General features: G+C 42.4%; 1 protein-coding gene across 4 annotated transcripts in view; it reads left to right on the top strand.

Annotated features, from left to right (window-relative positions):
* The first annotated feature begins 3,287 nt into the window (after positions 1–3,287).
* HMCN1 (hemicentin 1) overlaps positions 3,288–17,548 on the top strand; it is a 207,033-nt gene continuing 192,772 nt past the window's right edge. For all 4 annotated transcript variants that reach the window (XM_087733811.1, XM_087733813.1, XM_087733812.1 and 1 more), the window contains exon 1: positions 3,288–3,835. In XM_087733811.1, coding sequence (XP_087589937.1) covers positions 3,550–3,835 — 286 coding nt within the window. In that variant the 5' untranslated portion in view covers positions 3,288–3,549. The remainder of the gene's footprint in view (positions 3,836–17,548) is intronic.

A 17,548-nucleotide genomic window follows, 5' to 3' on the forward strand; every position in this document is an offset into this window, starting at 1 on the left:
AGAGTGTGTATGCACATAAAATACAAAGACAGGATTAAAGACTGGTTAAGAAAACATTCTGTTTGCAAACTGGAGATATCTTACTATACAATACATACACTTCTCACAGAGAGAGACAAAGCCAGATACCCAAAACAAACAGTAATGATTCCCTCCTTTTCCACAACAATTAATCAAGTTTAAAAAAAAAAAAAAAAAAGGAGGGATGGGACTTTGAGGAGGAGTGGGAATAAAAGCTTTAAATGTGTATGGAGTTCCAGAGAAAAAAAATATTGTCAAACGTCTGTGACAAAACGGTTCAGAGTATCTGGTATACGTGCAGAACTTGCTGACCAGAAAAGAGGTGTCGTGAGAAAGAGCTCTGGTAGACGCAGCCTGCTGAGAGCGGTCCATGGGATCCCAGAAGGAGAATCTGTTTTGGTATCAGCAGTTTGCTCTGTAATTAGGGAGTAGCACCAGCTTTAAAAACAATCACTTTGGTATTCTCCTTCAGATGGAAACTTCAGTTTTTGAAGTGGATGCTTGTTTACTATAAATGAGACTGAAACTGACAACTCGTTCTTCATTAGCAGCCATCGGATATTAATAATTTTTAGCTGCAAATTACAAAATGGAGCAGATTCAGACACAAGCCCAAAGGGTGAAAAGTACTTTATTTCCTTCTCAATCTTCTAAACTAGTGTATTTTCCCCACAGCATACAAATTTTATGCTTTTTATATTTGAGACAAGCTAGAAAGAGAGAAGGAGTTAAATGACTTAACCCTTTACTCCACCTCATCTAATAATTTACAGCTATCCAGGATAAATGTACAGGCCAGACTGTTAACACTTTGCTCACACTCAGAGTGGCAGTGTATGAGTGTGGTGGGAAGGCACTGGACAAGTCCACTTGTGTTGAATTCTTCTATGCTACCAAATTGCATAAACAAACTGTCAGATTCCAGCCCCAAAATAAGCATGAAAATAATATCAAGGTGAAGTTAGAAATGTTCAAAATTAGGAAGTAAGTGTCAAAGACAACTGTAATATCTGTGCATACAAAAGAGATGCTGAGACTCTGTGGGAAATCATGAAGGTGGTGGCCCGCTGTGGCACAGCTAGGTCTTCGGGGAGGTGGGGGGACCTCTCCCCCCTGGGTGTACCCCAGCCCGGCTCCCCTTCCCTCCCCCTGTCCCCGGCCCCCCTGTCCTGATAATCTCCAGGTGTTTCTGCTACAGTGTGCTTTGACAGTGGCATGGGCCTGACCTCGGAGTGTTTGTGCTTAGTTATTATTCTGGCATGCTGTCAAAACTTTACTGTAGAGCATGTCAGAAGGAACATAGTGAGGTTTTTTTTTTTCAATAGATGATTCTTTGGCAAACTATGAAAATAATTTCATTGGAGAAGAAAAAAAAAAAAAACTGTTCCTCTTGCTACAGGGCTTTCTTCCTGCAAATTTCAAAGGCCTGCTATGAATAACACTATGAATAATAGAGATTCCAAGCTTCAAGGATATTTTATAGTGGAAAGTGTTAGGCAACCAAAATAAATATCAGTTTCCACTGTTACAAAATTAAGATTTTTCTTTATGTTTTACCTTAAAACCCATGTTAAATGGCCCTTTTTTAGTGATGCAGCACTATGTGTCCAAAAGGGTTATTTTTTTCATAGAGACACTAGGTTTGTTCTAGCTTGTTTACATCTAAATGAGAAATAATTTAAGACAGAAAAAACATGATGGCTTTCTTTGTGAGGAAAAATGTAACAGGAATTCATCTTCATAAAGGACTGAAGAAAATCCTTAAATCCAAGTGCTGCCAGTCTGTAGGGTGTTCAAAACACATATTCCTATTTTATGGCTTGAACACATCTCTACTTACAAGATTTGTGAATATTTTTGACAAACCTGGTCCGAGTTTTCTTCTAGCAGAATTACAGATGAGGCAAGTTTTCCATGGTTTGGGGTTTTATTGCGAATGCTTTGCACAGCTCTGGTTATGTGTGTGCTTCCTTCTCATGACATCAGTGCTGAAGGGGAGAAAGAATGTAAACATCTGTTTTTTATAATTCAATTCCAGGCTTATAACTTGATTAGGATAGGCAATGTTTCTACATGATTAATTTTCCAGTCACAATATGATGACTTCGAGCGTGCAATTTTAGCACCAATTTTAAGATTAGTAAAATAAGGAGGGAAACTAATGAGGTAAATTCTGCTTCATGGTCTACCTTTCCTAGCTGCAGCAAATGCTGTGTGCCTCATCCACCTCACTCATCCCACTGAAAATAAAGGATGCGATTTCCCTCCCAGTTGGTTTTTACAGTGATGTCGCAGTTGCTCCCCGCAGTACACGATGCAGCCGATGGGAAGGGAGGCTCGTGATGGCAGCACTGAGGTGGATTGGATGGCAGCAACGTGGATTTGGCTCCTGGCTCTCCCCCCAGTCCTTTTGTGTGGCGTTGGATCTGCCACGGAGGACGGGATTTTCAAAAGGTGCCTGCTGGGATGTAGCTGCATCCTTAAACAACTAAGGAGCTCTGAACTATAGAGCCTTTAATCTCTTCCATCACCTGAGCAGGGTTAAACCACCACTCCGGCCACTTTCTTTTCTTCCTTGTTCAGCCTTTTTCTTGCACCAGACTGCCAGTGCCTGGAGCCGTGGTGCTGATCACATTTTTGGGTCTTTTCTACCCTCTTTGATAGTCACTGTAAGAATGCTTTCATTCATTTCATTTCATTTCATTAAGAATGCTTTGATAGTCACTGTAAGAATGCTGAGGAAAACTGAGGCTGGAAAGGGCCTCGGGAGGTCCAGCCTCTGGGTTTCAGGTTGTAGTTGTGGAAGCGTAACCGAAGCGACAGGAGAACCAGGGCAGCAGTGCAGGTAGGAGCGATTTCAGTCTCCTATCAGGCTTTTATAATAAGAAAACAATAAATACACTCATCTGCCCTCGTAGGGATGAGCTCGAGTCAGCACGGCTGTCCTCACACCCGGGCAGGTGTGGGCACAGACGCCGGCCCGTGACGGGCAGGTCTGCACCTCACCCTCCGGCGCCCCGCTCCCGCCAGGGAGGCTCCCCCGCGGGGCCCGGCGCCCGCCGGGGCCGGGGCGGGCGGCTCGGGGCGGAGCGGGAGGCAGGAGGCGACCAGGTGCGAGTGGCGGCCCCGGCCCCGGCCCGCCCCGCTAACGGTCGCCGCGGGAAGGGACCCTGAGGTGAGGGCAGGGGCCGCGGCGGGCCACGGGAGGCGGGGCCGGGCCGGGCGCCGCCTCAGTCCGCGGCCGGGGCTCCGCAGGCGGCAGCCCCCGCCGCGCCGGCAGCAGCTCCCGCGCCCCGCGGCATGGACGGGGCTCTGCCTTCTCCCTCGGGGCGGCGCTGCCCCAGCCCTGCCCGATAAGAAAGGCGGAGCGGGGCCACAGCCGCGCGCAGACAAAAGCTGCGGCGCTTCCTGCCCTCCGCGCTGAGGGGAGCGGAGCGGGCGGTGGGCGCCAGTCCTGCGCTCCTCCGGGCGGGGCGTTGCAAGTGCCTTTCCGGGCCGCCGCGGGAGCTGCGCAGGCTGCCGGGGAAAATGGCTTTCCGTGGGGGCAGCGGAGCGTGGGGGGCGGGTCTGGGCGCGGTGCTGTTGCTCGCCCTGTGCCCCCGCGCTGCCCCCGAGCCCGGCGCCGAGAGGGAGCCCGGCGGCGAGGCGGTGCCGGAGGGAGCCTCCACCCTGGCCTTCGTGTTTGATGTGACCGGCTCCATGTACGACGACCTGGTGCAAGTTATCGAGGGGGCATCCAAGATCCTGGAAACGTCGCTAAAAAGACCGAAGAGACCGCTTTACAACTTCGCGTTGGTGCCTTTCCACGATCCAGGTAGGGGTTTCTCCCTGGAGGGTCCGGGCGGGATCCGGGCAGGGGCAGGGGCGCGGGGGCTCCGCCGCCGTCTCCCGAAGCACGGCAGGCGCCGAGGTGGGCTCGGGGGCGGGACGGAGAGCCAGGGACACCGGGAGGACAGCGGAGGAGGTCCTGCTTAGGGCTGGCTTTAATAAAAGGTGGTGTTTCCTGGGCTTCCAGGGGACCGGAGCGTAAGTATTTCTGTCACATCTTAGCCGTGCTTGCCACACGGGTGTCTCCGCCGCGGTAACTTGCCAGCAGCGAGTCAGGCTTTCTGAATCCCCTCCGTGCAGACAAATACCAGTACCTTCCAAAAGCCCTCAGGATGAACTGAAGTGGACTCTGCACTGTATGCACCAACGAGTAGTTTAGGGGATGAAATACTCCTCTTAATAGTTCTAATACGAGCTGCAGTAGTTTCAGTGACCCTTTTCTCCTAGTAGAGAACACGTATACTAAACTAGTAGTGAAGCTACTAAGTTTTTTTTCAATGCCCGTCTATGGAAATACACTTATGAACATATATAATACAGTTGCAATTTTCCCCTGGTCTTGTTGTCCCATGTTTACATTGAGAAACTTGCACTGAAATGATCCAGAAGCTTTACATGGTGTGTTTTTTGGTTTGGGTTCTTACTTCTTGCCCTCATTCTACCTTTTTTTCCCTTCTGCTGTACATCGTGTGTTCGTTTCTTTCAGCATCTGTTTTCTATTCCCTTCCTATCCCTTTTCTCTAGCTTTCTTCCTCTTTCCTTGTCAAATATCTTCTGGTGACTGGAAGAGGAAATAATGCCTGGGGCATCCTGTTCTTAAAACCTTTAAAAAAACGGGGGGGGGGGGGGGGGGGATATCAAAGAACAGGGAAAAAAGCCCTTGAAAATTACCTTTCTGGTTGTAGTTTCCATGGAATATCTCAGAATATGATATTCCAGAAGTCAATTCTTGAGAGTTCAATTTTTGGAGGGATGTCATCAAATGAAAACAGACATCTCTTCTATTTCCCCCCAGTCATAGATACTTGGGCCTACAAGATATGTGTTTGCTGTTGTTATAAATACTTTAAATCAAATGCTTGGAAAATTAGAGCAAAACTTGTCTTTGCAAATTTTGCTGTTTTGTTATCTATAAGCTTGTATAAGTTCTCTGTTTTTTTTCTTATAATGAGTCCATTGTTTTGGTATCAGAGTGTTGTATCACAAAAGGATCTGTTTATGTACCTTACTGTTTTCATCTTTGGTGTCACTTCTCTTCCCCCCCCACTACTTTTTCATTATTTTATGGAACAAACATGTATGGGACTTAAAAAGCATCAGGCCACAGAAGTAAGCAAAAAGGAAAAGATTTTGGGCAAGTGTAGAGCCTAGAACTCTTTTATATCCTTTTGGAAAATCAGGCTGGGAGTTGTCCTTGGAGCTCCTTTTCCTTGGATGGGGCAGAAGATCAACATGATGGGTTGGGAGTGTTTTGTTTTTATTTTCTCTCCATAATCACACTTTATACATCTTCCTTTTCTGCTCACCAAAGTGATCCACTGTAAGAATTGATAGTTCTCTTTTCCAGAGGGCTTGGGTATCTACACCAAACATGAAAGCAAGAAGATCATCTTGAATGGTGCACTTTTAGGTTGCAGGTTTGTGTGGATGGTCCTTTGTTCTTGTGCAGCCTCAGTAGAAAGAAGTTCCAGCTTTTATATCATGGGTAGTTCCAATGCTTAGCTTTCATCACAGGCCACTTTCAAATCTTTTGTTTCAATAGCTACTTTTTTTTCATACTTATCCCATATGTTTTCTCTTCCTCGTTCAGTTTTTCTTCTGCACATTTTCTCCTTCTCATTCCTTTTCTCCCATCTCCCTGACCCTCTTGCTTCCACTGGCTCTCCGGGATCTTTTCTTCTGTTACAGACTGATTCTTTTAGTCATGCTTTCCTGTACCACCACCTTCTTGCTCTGTACATACTTCACTAGCAACAAATCCACTGCCACCTTCCTCTACTTGATTCACATTTTTTTCCCTCACAGACTTCTTGCTTCCTTGCCTCCTCCCCCATTCCCTCTGTTTCCACAGGAGATCCCTTTCCTTGGCAAATGTTAGATTTCATTCAGTAGAGTAACTGAAACTTAAACCTGCAGAGAGCTGACCTATACAACAAAGAACTGCTGGCAAACATATATTGGTGTATCCTGTTACATGTTTCTATGTGGAAGTCCAACTTCCCTGCACAGGCAGAGGGGGCCTTGCTTTTTAGCATTATGGATAACTTGTGAGGCAATAAAGCTGTTTGAAACTGGAGAATGTATAATTTTAAACTTAATTTTGTCTGAATTTCTGAAAACTATTTCTCTATGTCCTTCTTAGAGTTAGAAGGACACACCTCAGTCCAGTGTCTTGAATTTTATGGATGTAGCAGTTGAGATTGCTGGTAATCTGGTGTCTTATATCTGATGATGACCAAGCCTAGGCACTTGAAAAGAAAATGCAAGAAATATTGTTGTGACCACTTCAACATCTTTTTTAATCTATAGAGAAGTAACTTTTCTCAAAAATCTAATAAAAAATATTGCTTGGCTTGTATTTCACAGTGTCCAATTCATTTACCTAGTGCTGTTCTTTCTGAAGACTGCTCAACTAAATTGATAAGCATGAGGTTATTTTTTTTTCCTCCAAGTTGTCTGGTTATTTGCTCAACTGATAATTTTTCTTCAAAAAGAGCTTTATATGTAGCTGCCCCACAGACAAAGTTTCTTGATGTTTTTGTGAGGTACTGTAGTCCATGAGGCAAATGGGACTCTAAAAGGAGTGCAACATATAGTTGGACATCTGCTCCAAGGAGCTTCTCTTTGTATAAAGCTGTCCTGATCCAGATACACTCATTATTGATAGGTAATTACAATGTAAAGTTGGTGTGGATTTGGCTTTTAACTCCATTGTTTTCCTAATTTATGTTGCACAGTGTATGCTGAACAGTGCCCTAGTCATTCACTTTGCAGTACTGCTTGATTAGTACTGATCAGTGAAACAGCTCAAGTGCTTTATAAGCACCATAAAGAGTTGTTGACAAGGAGAGTCTATTCACCAAAATCATCAAGAATCTGTCTTGGAAGAGTCCTTGACATCGCACAGGGTACATCTGAATTATAAATAATTTGAGTTATTTAAAAATCCTCCTATATTCTACTGGACTACATTGTTACCAAAGTGCTGCATATTAATGCTGCATTGTGATATGCCAACACATGGTGGTCTTTGATGGTAGATTTAAATGTAATGTTATGACTACTGCAGTGGTATTTTGCTCAGACTGTGGTGTTTTGGTAAAATGATAATAATTAACAAGTATCGAACCTGAGGTTTTGGCATAGCCCAGACGTATGACCTACAGAAAAGGTCTGTAATGGGTTTCACATTCTGATACTGCTGTACCATCTGGTGGTATGCTGAGATCTCCATTTTGAAAAAGCCTTTTGTTTTGGATTCTGCTTCATGTGTAAGCATGTGCAACACTTTAACAGGTTACAAGAATTTTTCTGTTGTGGTGTTTCAATGCCTAAACATGATCACAGAAGTTTTGTAGGTAGTGAAAAGGGCTGCTGACAAAGAAATCTCTTGCCAGACTTGTGTTCAATGGAAAAACTGGGGGGGAGAATCCCGAATTAAGAAGAGTTGGCACAGGAAAATTTTGAATTGGAGCTAAAGCTTAAGATCAGCAAATGCTTTTGTAGTTGTGCATTGTGGGTCCTGATCTCCTACTAACTGACTCCCATTGTATCCTGTGGAAATGGGACTGGACTCAGAATGTCTTATTTAACACCTGTGGCCAGCTTTTCTGTTTTTTCTTTATGCCATTAAGGAATTTTGGAATGGAAAATAAGCCTAAGAGGACAAATTCACCCCTAGTATTTTTCTGTAAAGCTAATGGAATTATACCAGTAATAACTCTGACTCTGCATGATTTAATCAAGCATTCCTTTAGTGTGAATGACTATTTTATAGACCAAACTCCATTAACTTACTTTAATTACAAGAAAAATGAAGGGAATATATAACCTCTGGACTTCTAGTGCACAGGATGATGTTTGCCTGTTAATACTTTGCATGTCTACAAATCTCTGATATGAGCATCTCCTAACCCTTTTGCTTACAAATCAGATAGGCAACGTGTTGCCTATGTGAGAAAAGGGAGAATGTTAATACTACTTCGTTCGGATGGGAAAATAGTATTGAACTTAAGTCATTTACCTAGGGTCACATAGTAAATGTGTAGGAGAACTAGAAATAAATTTTTTTTTTTCTTCCCTTTGATCCCACTCCCCTCTTTTTGAGAGTAAAGCTCTGATTTTATCATGGAGTAAAGGCACATAATTATGTTTAACTTTATAACCTGGGGTCACCTTTATTTAACAGGCTTGCAATGCTATATCCATAACAACGGTTAGGCTGCTGAGCCACATACTAGCTTGGAACAAGTTCAGAAGGTCATATGAAAGGTCTGGGAACTTTGGTTTTTGCAGGTTTGATAGCTTTTTTTAGAAGTCGTAATGAAGAAAAAATAATGGTTTTTCCAGTGGAGGAACATAAAAAAATCAAAATTAGGCTATTAATGGAATTAAAATTTTTTGTACTTCCTGATATAAAAAGTATTGCAGTTATACAAATGGATAATAAAGGGAGATGGAAAGCTGTGTGTAGAAATGGAGAAGTATAAGCTCTCCTTTACGTGTTAACTTCTGCCTTGAAAAAAACACTTGTGAGTGGTGAAGAATAAATTGTCTTCTGAGAGCAGCAATGAGCCACCACTTTGTCATTTCTGTATCTACAGGTAAATGGTATTATTGCCTCTTCGCTGCCCAGCGGGTTTCTTACATCAGGCTCTCCTGTTAGCTTTCCTCCAACGTGTTGCCCTGCACTTAATCTTTTGCATTCTTCTGTCACTTGAGGTCTTTGGCCTCAGGCTTTACTCTCAGATTTATGGGTGTCTTTTAAAATTTTCAGGCAAAGGCTGAATGTATATAAATCAGTTGTCCAAAACCTTTTCCCACTTGGGAGAAGCTGAATGGTCCTTCTGGTATAGCCTGAAGAAGGAGGTCATTGTCTTCAGGATTCCCTCTGGTTCCTTTGGGTGGGGGAAGAAATGCTTCAAGACTTGGTATTAGTTTTACTAAAGAACAGGAACTTGCCTGTGGAGAAACTGTATGGCAGTGGTTTCCAAAGCAGGGGGGGCAAGCTTAAGGGAAATACAGTATTTTGTACTGGTATCTGAGTGTGCCAGCACCACAGAAGTGGAGTTTGTACAACAGATGGGGGCAGTACAAGAAAAGTCTGGGAGCTCCTGTGGTGTGCCATTCCCTTCCAGTTCTCATTCTGGGGGTCATGTAGAACTGTTGGTGTCATTGCGTTTGTGGGTAAGTAATAGCACTTATTTGAGTCTGGTCTGTTATAAGCCATGCTGTGGTGTGGTATAAACTCCCTTGGTACTTCAGCGGGTGGCATTCAGCACTGTGTGAGTGTAATACAGTGGTTTTTAATTGAGTTTTGAGTGCACTGTGATGGAACTAGGGGGGTTAGAGAAGGGGAGGGGGGAGGAATATTGCCAGTGTTTTACAGTATATCTTTTGCTTAAGAAAGAGAAGATTCAGTGGGTTGCTGCTGCATGCATGGATCTTGGACGGACCTTACGTCAATCTGTTGTATTCTGCAAACCAAGCAGTGGATGGAAATGGGAAACTGCCCATCAAGAACCGAGGATTTGGTGGGTTCTAGGAAGGTCTGCTTGTTTTTGGGCATTAGCTCTTCCTGTCCACATTCAGTGGGTCTCCTTACCTTCTTCAGTAGGTAAAACTGTTTGAAAGCTGTCTAATATTTGAACTAGACAGATTATTAGGTTGGCAAGGAGGAATAAACCGCTTGCCAATGAAGTTCCTGTAGGCAAATGTTTTGCAAACACTGGTACTTAGCAAAATCCCGTAGTTTTTATAGGAAGGAAAGAGGAGAGTTGCCCCAACTCTGTTTGGTAAGAAAGAGTAAGGTCAGAGGCAAAGAAAATTATTCTCTCTACTTAATTCAAATAGTCTTCTTGATTTGAAAGTTGAGTGGGTTTCATGTTATTCCCAAAATCCCAAGTGGGAAAAAAATGTACTAGCTGAACAAGTCCGATCTCCCTGTTCTGGTGCTGTAGCTCTACTGATACATCACAGAATATCAGGTTAAAGTTGTCACGGCTGATCTTTCAGAGTAGTGTTCTTTGGTGGTCCCAGAAATTTCTGAAAATCCTATCTGAAAAACTGAAGGTTGTGTAAGTTTTTTTTGGGTGGGCGAGTTTGGTTTATTTTGGACTTCTTTAGACATATAGTGACAGCAGTAATGAGTGCACGTCCAAGTTTTGAGTTTTTCTTTCATGTTTTAGAAGACGCTGTAAATTTACAACTGTTCAGTGCTGTCTTGGTATGTCTGACATATGATAAATGATAGCCAGAACTGGGCATAATAACTATTAGATCTGCCCTTTTGTGCTCTGACTGTTGAAGTGTTACTATTACCTATTATTTCACCGTTGACAACTTCAACAGGAAATACTCTGTTTCCTTAAGGCTCAAATACTGCCTCTCTGTTGTTGTTACTACTAATGAGCTTTATTGTTACTGTCATCAATTGAATGACCATCACCAATACTGTATAATAGTGAAAAACTCTGAGTTGATAAGGATAAAGTCTAAAGCACCTACAGGTATTTTCCATCTCTGTTGAGACTTCTATGATAACTGTACTGACCGTGTGTAACAGGTGTTTTGAAACCTTATTGTTGTCCTTAAGGGAGACATTGTGATGTCTTCAAAATCAATTCTATGTGATTACGTGGCTGTTTTCTTGGTCCTCTAGAAGGATTTATCTGGGGTCCTTCAAAAAGTAGCTGTTTATATAGATTACAGAAGACAGTATTGCTAGTGCCAGAAGCTCCAAAATCTCTGAGACACTGCAGAAGTGTAACATCATCCAAAAGCCTATTAGAACATCACTTAAAACTTATTTTTTTTACTGTCTTAACTGTGCCTGTCCAGACCTGAAGGTATGCACAATGGAAAATTTTCCTACTGATTCTTAAATCTTTTTTTTGCAAGGGAAAGGATTTTATCCCTGTTTTTGCTCGAAGATGAAGTGGAGATTGTCTTTTGCTTAGGAAAAAAAGTGATAATGCCTCAAATATGTCATTCTATTCTGCTTTGCATTATGAATTATTTTTCATGTCACATTTGAAATTGTTGCCTACTGAACTTATACAGAAGCTACTTGGTCTATTTTGGTTTGCTATCCCCAGTTCCAAGTGGTGACAATTATGTGAAAAGCTCTGTAGCTCATTAGTAGTGCATCTCAGTGTTATTCTGTCCCAATAATTGTTACTGATGTCGTTTGGCAAATGAGGCTTGCTGTTTAGCAGTGTACGCCTGTTCTCTATAGCCTCTGGAGTTTACATAGAGGATACTTCCCATGTTTTGTCCAAAACAGCAGTCACTATTACAGTGCCATTGCAAACTCAACCATTAGGTATGCAACAATGTGGCAAATGGTAGAGTTTTAAATTCGCTCCCAAATAACAGTGGGTGTTAATGTGAGAGCTTTCTATCAGTTGCCTTAGATTCTTTTCATTACTATTATCCCTCCATGCACCCGAAAACTCTTTTGCTTCCCAGTATAGTAGCTTTTCCTTCATATCACTTACTACAATTGTATTTTCTGAAGACTAGTAGTAGCAAAATGTAGACAGACTTTGCTGGAGGATCACACACCTTGCTGAGAAGGGAAGGGTGGTGTGTAGGTTCTGTAACTTCTGCTCCAGATACGATTGTGTCTTTAGATCATTTGCAGTGAACAGAACCTGTTGAGAAGCCACACATCACTGTTCTCAGGGACATCGGTATAAAAGTATAGATGTACATCTCAAAATACGCATTTAAAGAGCAGCACAAATCCACACAGTGACGGTATAGTATGAAGCTCCGGTTGGTCTTTCAGCTGCTGCTGTTCTGCACAAAAAGATTTGTCCCTGCCTTCCCATTAGAGATTGCTGCCCCATTATTTCTGTTACTCTAACTATTTGCTGATTGATCTTGAGGTAAATATAACACAATACTGAACCAGATTACAAAGTGATCAGACTGGTGCCAGTTAAACTGAAAAAACAGTGAACACTTGCCCCAGATAAAAAGTGGCTGGACAGAATATTTCACCATGTCCTGAATTACCCAAGCAGTGAATATGGTTTAATCTGAAATGCTGTGTGGAAGGAGGATCTGTTGAAGCTGTGTTCTCTGCCTGCCTGAGCAGGTGAGGACTGTGGTTTCTCCTCCTTGTGAAGCAGAGAATGGTAGTTACTCTTGTCTAAGGTAGCAATGTCTGATAACTGGGAGCAGTGGGGAGAAGGTAGATACCAACAGTGTAAGAGCTGAATTTGCAGTCTTCTGACTTCCTCCGTGCTCCTTCTCCTCTTCTTCCCCCCACTTTCAATTTATTTCTCAAAAGTTGCAGTAGCTTGTGTTTCCACACAAAGTCATGTAGAGAAGCCAAGTTAATTCTATGTGTGGCAATAATTGTTTAACAGTAAGCCACATTGGCTACAAGTCTTGATAGGAGCTCCATGGTATGGAAAGAAAAGAGAAATTGCTGATGATGTATGCATTTACTGAATTGGTTTAAATGCCCACAACTCAAATTTCTAATGATTAATAAAAAGCAGATATTTGATGCAGATCCTCAAGTGCTTTTAAGCTATGACTAAGCTGTCCTGCCCCGAGATTCATATATTCTGTCTCTCATCTGGAGAAAACAGTTACTTTCTGAGAATGCACAATAGTGAAATGAATAAGGAGGCATAAATATTATATACATCTTCATCTCACTTTAGCTGAGGTGATAGCACTCATTGTAAGATGAATTATCAGTGAAATATACAGAGGGAAGTTGACAAGGAGGCAAACCATAGAATTTTTGCCTCTTGAAATGCCAACCACACTCTTTTAAAGCAGCAATGCTAGAAGATAACTGTGAAAAACAATGCCTTCTGTGGTGGGGAATTAATAGCGAATGCCTTTACTGAAGAGAGGAACTTGAGTTCTCAGAGGAGGATGAAGGGAAAAAAACCCAAGAACTGAAGGCTGCTGAAACTGAGACTCTGTGATCCTTAATCTACCACCCAGCAGTACCAGCTTGATTCGAATCAGGTATGGGGACATGTTCGTGTGCCTTTTGAAAGCTCTGTATTGTGTGATACAGAGCTGGGCTGCGTGTTAACTGCAGGAGGGTAAACAATACTTGTTCATGTGTAGGGGGCCATGGAGTGATGGGACTCCATTTGCTGGTACAAATTGTGCTTGAACTTTTCTTAACCAACAGTGAGCAAAATGAATTTATATTGGGTCGGTGCTTTGTTATGTGTCTGTGACATTCTTCATCCTGCTGTACCAACTTGCTAGGAACCTCAGAGCTATTTCTGTTATGCTGTGTGGACTTGAGGTATGTGTCTCTGTAGTCTTTCTGACTTGTGCTTTACACTTTTTGTGTGTGTATTGGAGGCTGCCTGGAATTTATACTAGAGTGGATTCAATTCAGTCAGTTGAGGGTCTTGATAAGCTGGATTAAGGAGTATGGAAAAAGACCAGATATTTCATTTAGTTAATGGATTTTGAATGCAGCCTAAAGAATAACAGGAGGAACCCTTTAGATGGAGAAAGCCCTCAGATGCCAGTTGGTATATATTTTCCAATCAATGATTTGATTTTTGGCATATGCTGTGGGCTTTGGTTTTGAAGGAGACGCGTACATCAGAGAAAATATTAGGAACATATGGTTTTCAGTTTGCAAATGGCAAAACAATTTCTCTCTTGAAAGAGACTGATGGTGTTACTTGATCAGCTCACCATGCCCTGATAATCAACAGTTTTGTTAGAAGAAATAGGATGGATTTAATGAAATGTGGTCTGGGCTGGCTGTTTCATGTGCTTTCTTTACTACTGCCAGGGAGAATGTGTTTTACCCCTCAATTACATTGTTGAATATAATTCATTTTTTGTAACTATTGCCAGTGTTTAGGATTTCCTGTTTTAGGTGTGTTGCTCTCGGATCTGATCTATGAGATCCTTCAATTATGCCTATTGTGAATTTGTGCTGTGCAGTTGTTGGGTGAACTCTGCGTCCAAGATTTGCATTTTGTAGAGGGATAGTTTGCAATGTTATGTTTTTTAAGTGGGATCAGAGTGGTTTAGGTCACGCATATCCCTTGTGGTTTATGGTTAAACTTCTCTTGTTGCCTTTTGAAGAACACGTGCAACCTATTCTTTGGTAACGGTAGATGTGAGCTGAGCTTTTCCCTGTTTTTGCCAGAGGAGAAGCACAATGACTTCATGTTCCTGAAGCACTTGAATGGGATCATGTTATGTCATGATACATGAAGCCATGATGCTGAGGACAGGATTCATCCCATTTCATTTTAGGCACTTAACTGAAGAACCTCAGCTGAGAGACTAGCCACCCAAAGGCTCTTTCTGTAATTCACAAAAAGAAATTGGTACCTTTATGGAGCAATTCATTGCTTGTGAATTTTTAAATACTGTTCGGAGGCCTCCTTTCCTTTCACTGACTGTAGAGGGAGCAAAGGTTAGTTCAGTTGAAGCCTTGAATTTAGGAGGTATGAAGTCAAATGAGAAGCTCTCTACTTCCTGACGTTTTCCCGCTCTGGGGCTGACTGTCCAAATAATAGACACTGAGATGTATTTTCATACTGTTTGTCATCCTACCATATGGATACTGAGTGCTCAGACGAGCCTAGCTCACATGGAGGAATAGGTTATGGTGTCCTCCCTGGTTCTGATCTAACCCCAGACCTTCAACCCTGCTGAAGAACCTCCCCTGGTAGGGTATTTTGAGCTACAACTGAGTAATTCTCAGAGGCAGCCTGTGCAGGCAGCTCCAGCATAAATTGAGGGACTTCTGCAGATCTGCTTTGTGGAGGGTGTTGGTGGATGCCTAGTGATGTGGCTAATCGGAACGTCTTATACTTCATTTGCCCTTACCGCAGGTTGTCAGCAGGATTTGAACCTTGGGTGTTCAGCAGAGACCCTTTCTGTGTAAGCTAAAGGAGTGATACTGGCAGCTATGAGACTGATAATCTCTGTGGGGATAAGCCACAAATGGAGGATGTGATGCACATTGTTAATGTGTATTGCAAATGTAAACAGGCTGTGTGTATTTATGAAGATATGTTAACTTATTGTTCTGTATCCCATGTACTCTTCCATCTTGATTTTCTTTGGCATCCTTGGTACTCCTCTTCACAGAGACACTGTCTGCAGTCTTCTAGCTCTGCTCAAGTTGTAGCCCTTTTCCTAAAATATACTTAGCCACAGATTTCAGTCTGCAGAGCATTACTGATAAAATATATGCATATTTGAAAGTGACGTGTTCCCAGACACCAACCCAACAAGCTGCATACATCACATGCAACGAAAGATAATTGAAAGTGTTGAATTTATTTTCAGTAATGTGTCCCTATTAGCAGTCTCATCTGTTCGCTCTGGAATAGCGGCTTCCTTACCATATGCTCTTGTTAATACAACAGTTAGTGTGTGATATTAGGTACACAATGAATCAAGCAAATAAGTGTTCAGAGCCTATGCATAACATAATGGGACTCCCAAAATAAACTTGGATGTGTGAGCGTTGTGCAGAGAGAGAGTTTTAAACTATTCTTTCGAGGTGCCTGAGGAAGACAGCTGGCCCCCTCATGGTGCAGAGCCTATTGCAGAACTGCAGTTGAGAGGGAGTGAGCTTTATCTGTATAGTTCAGTGCTTCAGTGTTTTCACGGGAGCTGTAATTCTTCCTTCCTCTGCTGTTTTTTTTCCCAGCCATAGGACTAGAAAATATGAAGACAGCTTTAAAAGACAATTTCATGTAGGCTGATATATAGTAGGTCAAATTCACACTATCAACTTTATAACTATAGGATAAATTGCAACCAGTAGAGCTTGCCTGCAATGAGATGTAACCAAAAGCAGAATGGGACCCCAGGTTTTTAGACTGGAAAAACCCTGCTGAAGTGGAGTGAGTGGGGGTGAGCTTGCATAAGTAAATGAAAATGAAGGAATGTCTTGTGTTGCTGTAGTCCCAGCTAAATGTCTGGTCTGTTTGCTCAGGATAGCAGCCCTAATCTATGACTATAGGTTACTGCTGGATTCCTGCCATCTTGTTTAAATTAGATTCATAGCCTGGGGGGTGGGGGGTGTAAGCAGGAAGCCATTGTAACTTTCATGCTTTGGACACCAGTGTATTTTCATGAGCTGAAGTTAAGTGTCTCTGGGGATGCTGAATATCACTGAAGCATTTCCTGAGTTCTCTTAAGCTGTACAATGGTATGTCCGAGTCTGTTTTCCAAAGGACAGAGCTTTTTGTTTAGTTAGTGAGGTCTTAGTTGGTTCACTGAACTAGTATGCTTTTGCACTTATAATTTATTGAGGAACAGAAGAAAAGGAGGAAAGTTGTGCAGAAAAAAACCAAAGTCCTCAGCCTTCGAACAGCTAGGAATACTGTGGTTTCTTTTATGCCCCCATATTAATTTATATTTCTATTTACTAAAATACTCAAGAGACTGTGACTTTACAACTACTGTGTTTGAGCTAGTTTTTTTAGGCTGTAAATAGGTGAAATGCTTAGGCAAGCACATGGTTTTAAGTAAAAGAGCAATAGCTGGAGCACCCAGGTAGAGAGACAATGATTGCTGCCAATCTTTGGGCAAATCACTTTGCATTGTGGCACTTCTTTTCCATTTTATGTTACTTAGCTTGTAGAGCACCAACACGATAGTAGTGTGCTTTTAATTAGAGATCTTTAGCATTGCTATGCACACATTAACTACTGTCTTTTGCCAGAGTTTGAGTACCAGAAGTACTGCTAGCCCCCAGCAAGTGGCACAGGCAAAGCCAAGCCCCAGTGTAGCCCGTGGTAGACTGCTGAAGGAAGACATGGCGTGCACTGGTTGGGACAACATTTTGACTGGTTTCCTACAGCATTGGGAGAACATAACATGGTGCTTAGGCAGTGGTGCTTGTCCAGGAGTGTTGCCTCCTGATTTTAACAACATATTACTTAAAAACCTACATCTTGCTGTCTTAGGACACTTCAGATGAATGGGGTTTTTTGGTGTTTTAGGTTTTTTTTGTTTGTTTTTGTTTTGGTCATGTCTTCCCCCTTTAAATTTTACATAAGCTGAATCAAAGCACAGGAAATTCATGTGACTTACACAGTCCTCTGTGTTAACCACAAACCCACAAATCACTTATTTGTCCCTGAAATGTTTATTCCTTCTTTTTCTTCCCTAATCTGTCAGACTCCCACATGTTTTTATCTTCTTTGTCTCTGCCTTCAGCCCATTCCTTCCTCAAAGTTTCCATTGACCCTTTTCTCCCAGAGGTTCAGTGTCCCTTCTCAGCACTCCCCTCCTTTATCTCAAGATTTCTTGGCAGTCTGGAGTATATTTTGCTTATACAGACTGGATCCTGGTGATGAAATATGTTGCTGCTAAAGGCAACGTGTTCTTGCTCTGAAAGAAGTGCTGTGTTAACCACAAATAGGTTTGTGCAGGAGATGATGGAGAAATCTTTCCCTTGCTCCTTTCAGTGTGTCTGATGGCTGATGTTTACCTTAGCATGAAT

This window comes from Nipponia nippon, unplaced genomic scaffold (assembly GCF_047370975.1).
Source record: "Nipponia nippon isolate SJK-2023a ecotype South Korea unplaced genomic scaffold, ASM4737097v1 scaffold_5, whole genome shotgun sequence".
Lineage (NCBI taxonomy): Eukaryota > Metazoa > Chordata > Aves > Pelecaniformes > Threskiornithidae > Nipponia > Nipponia nippon.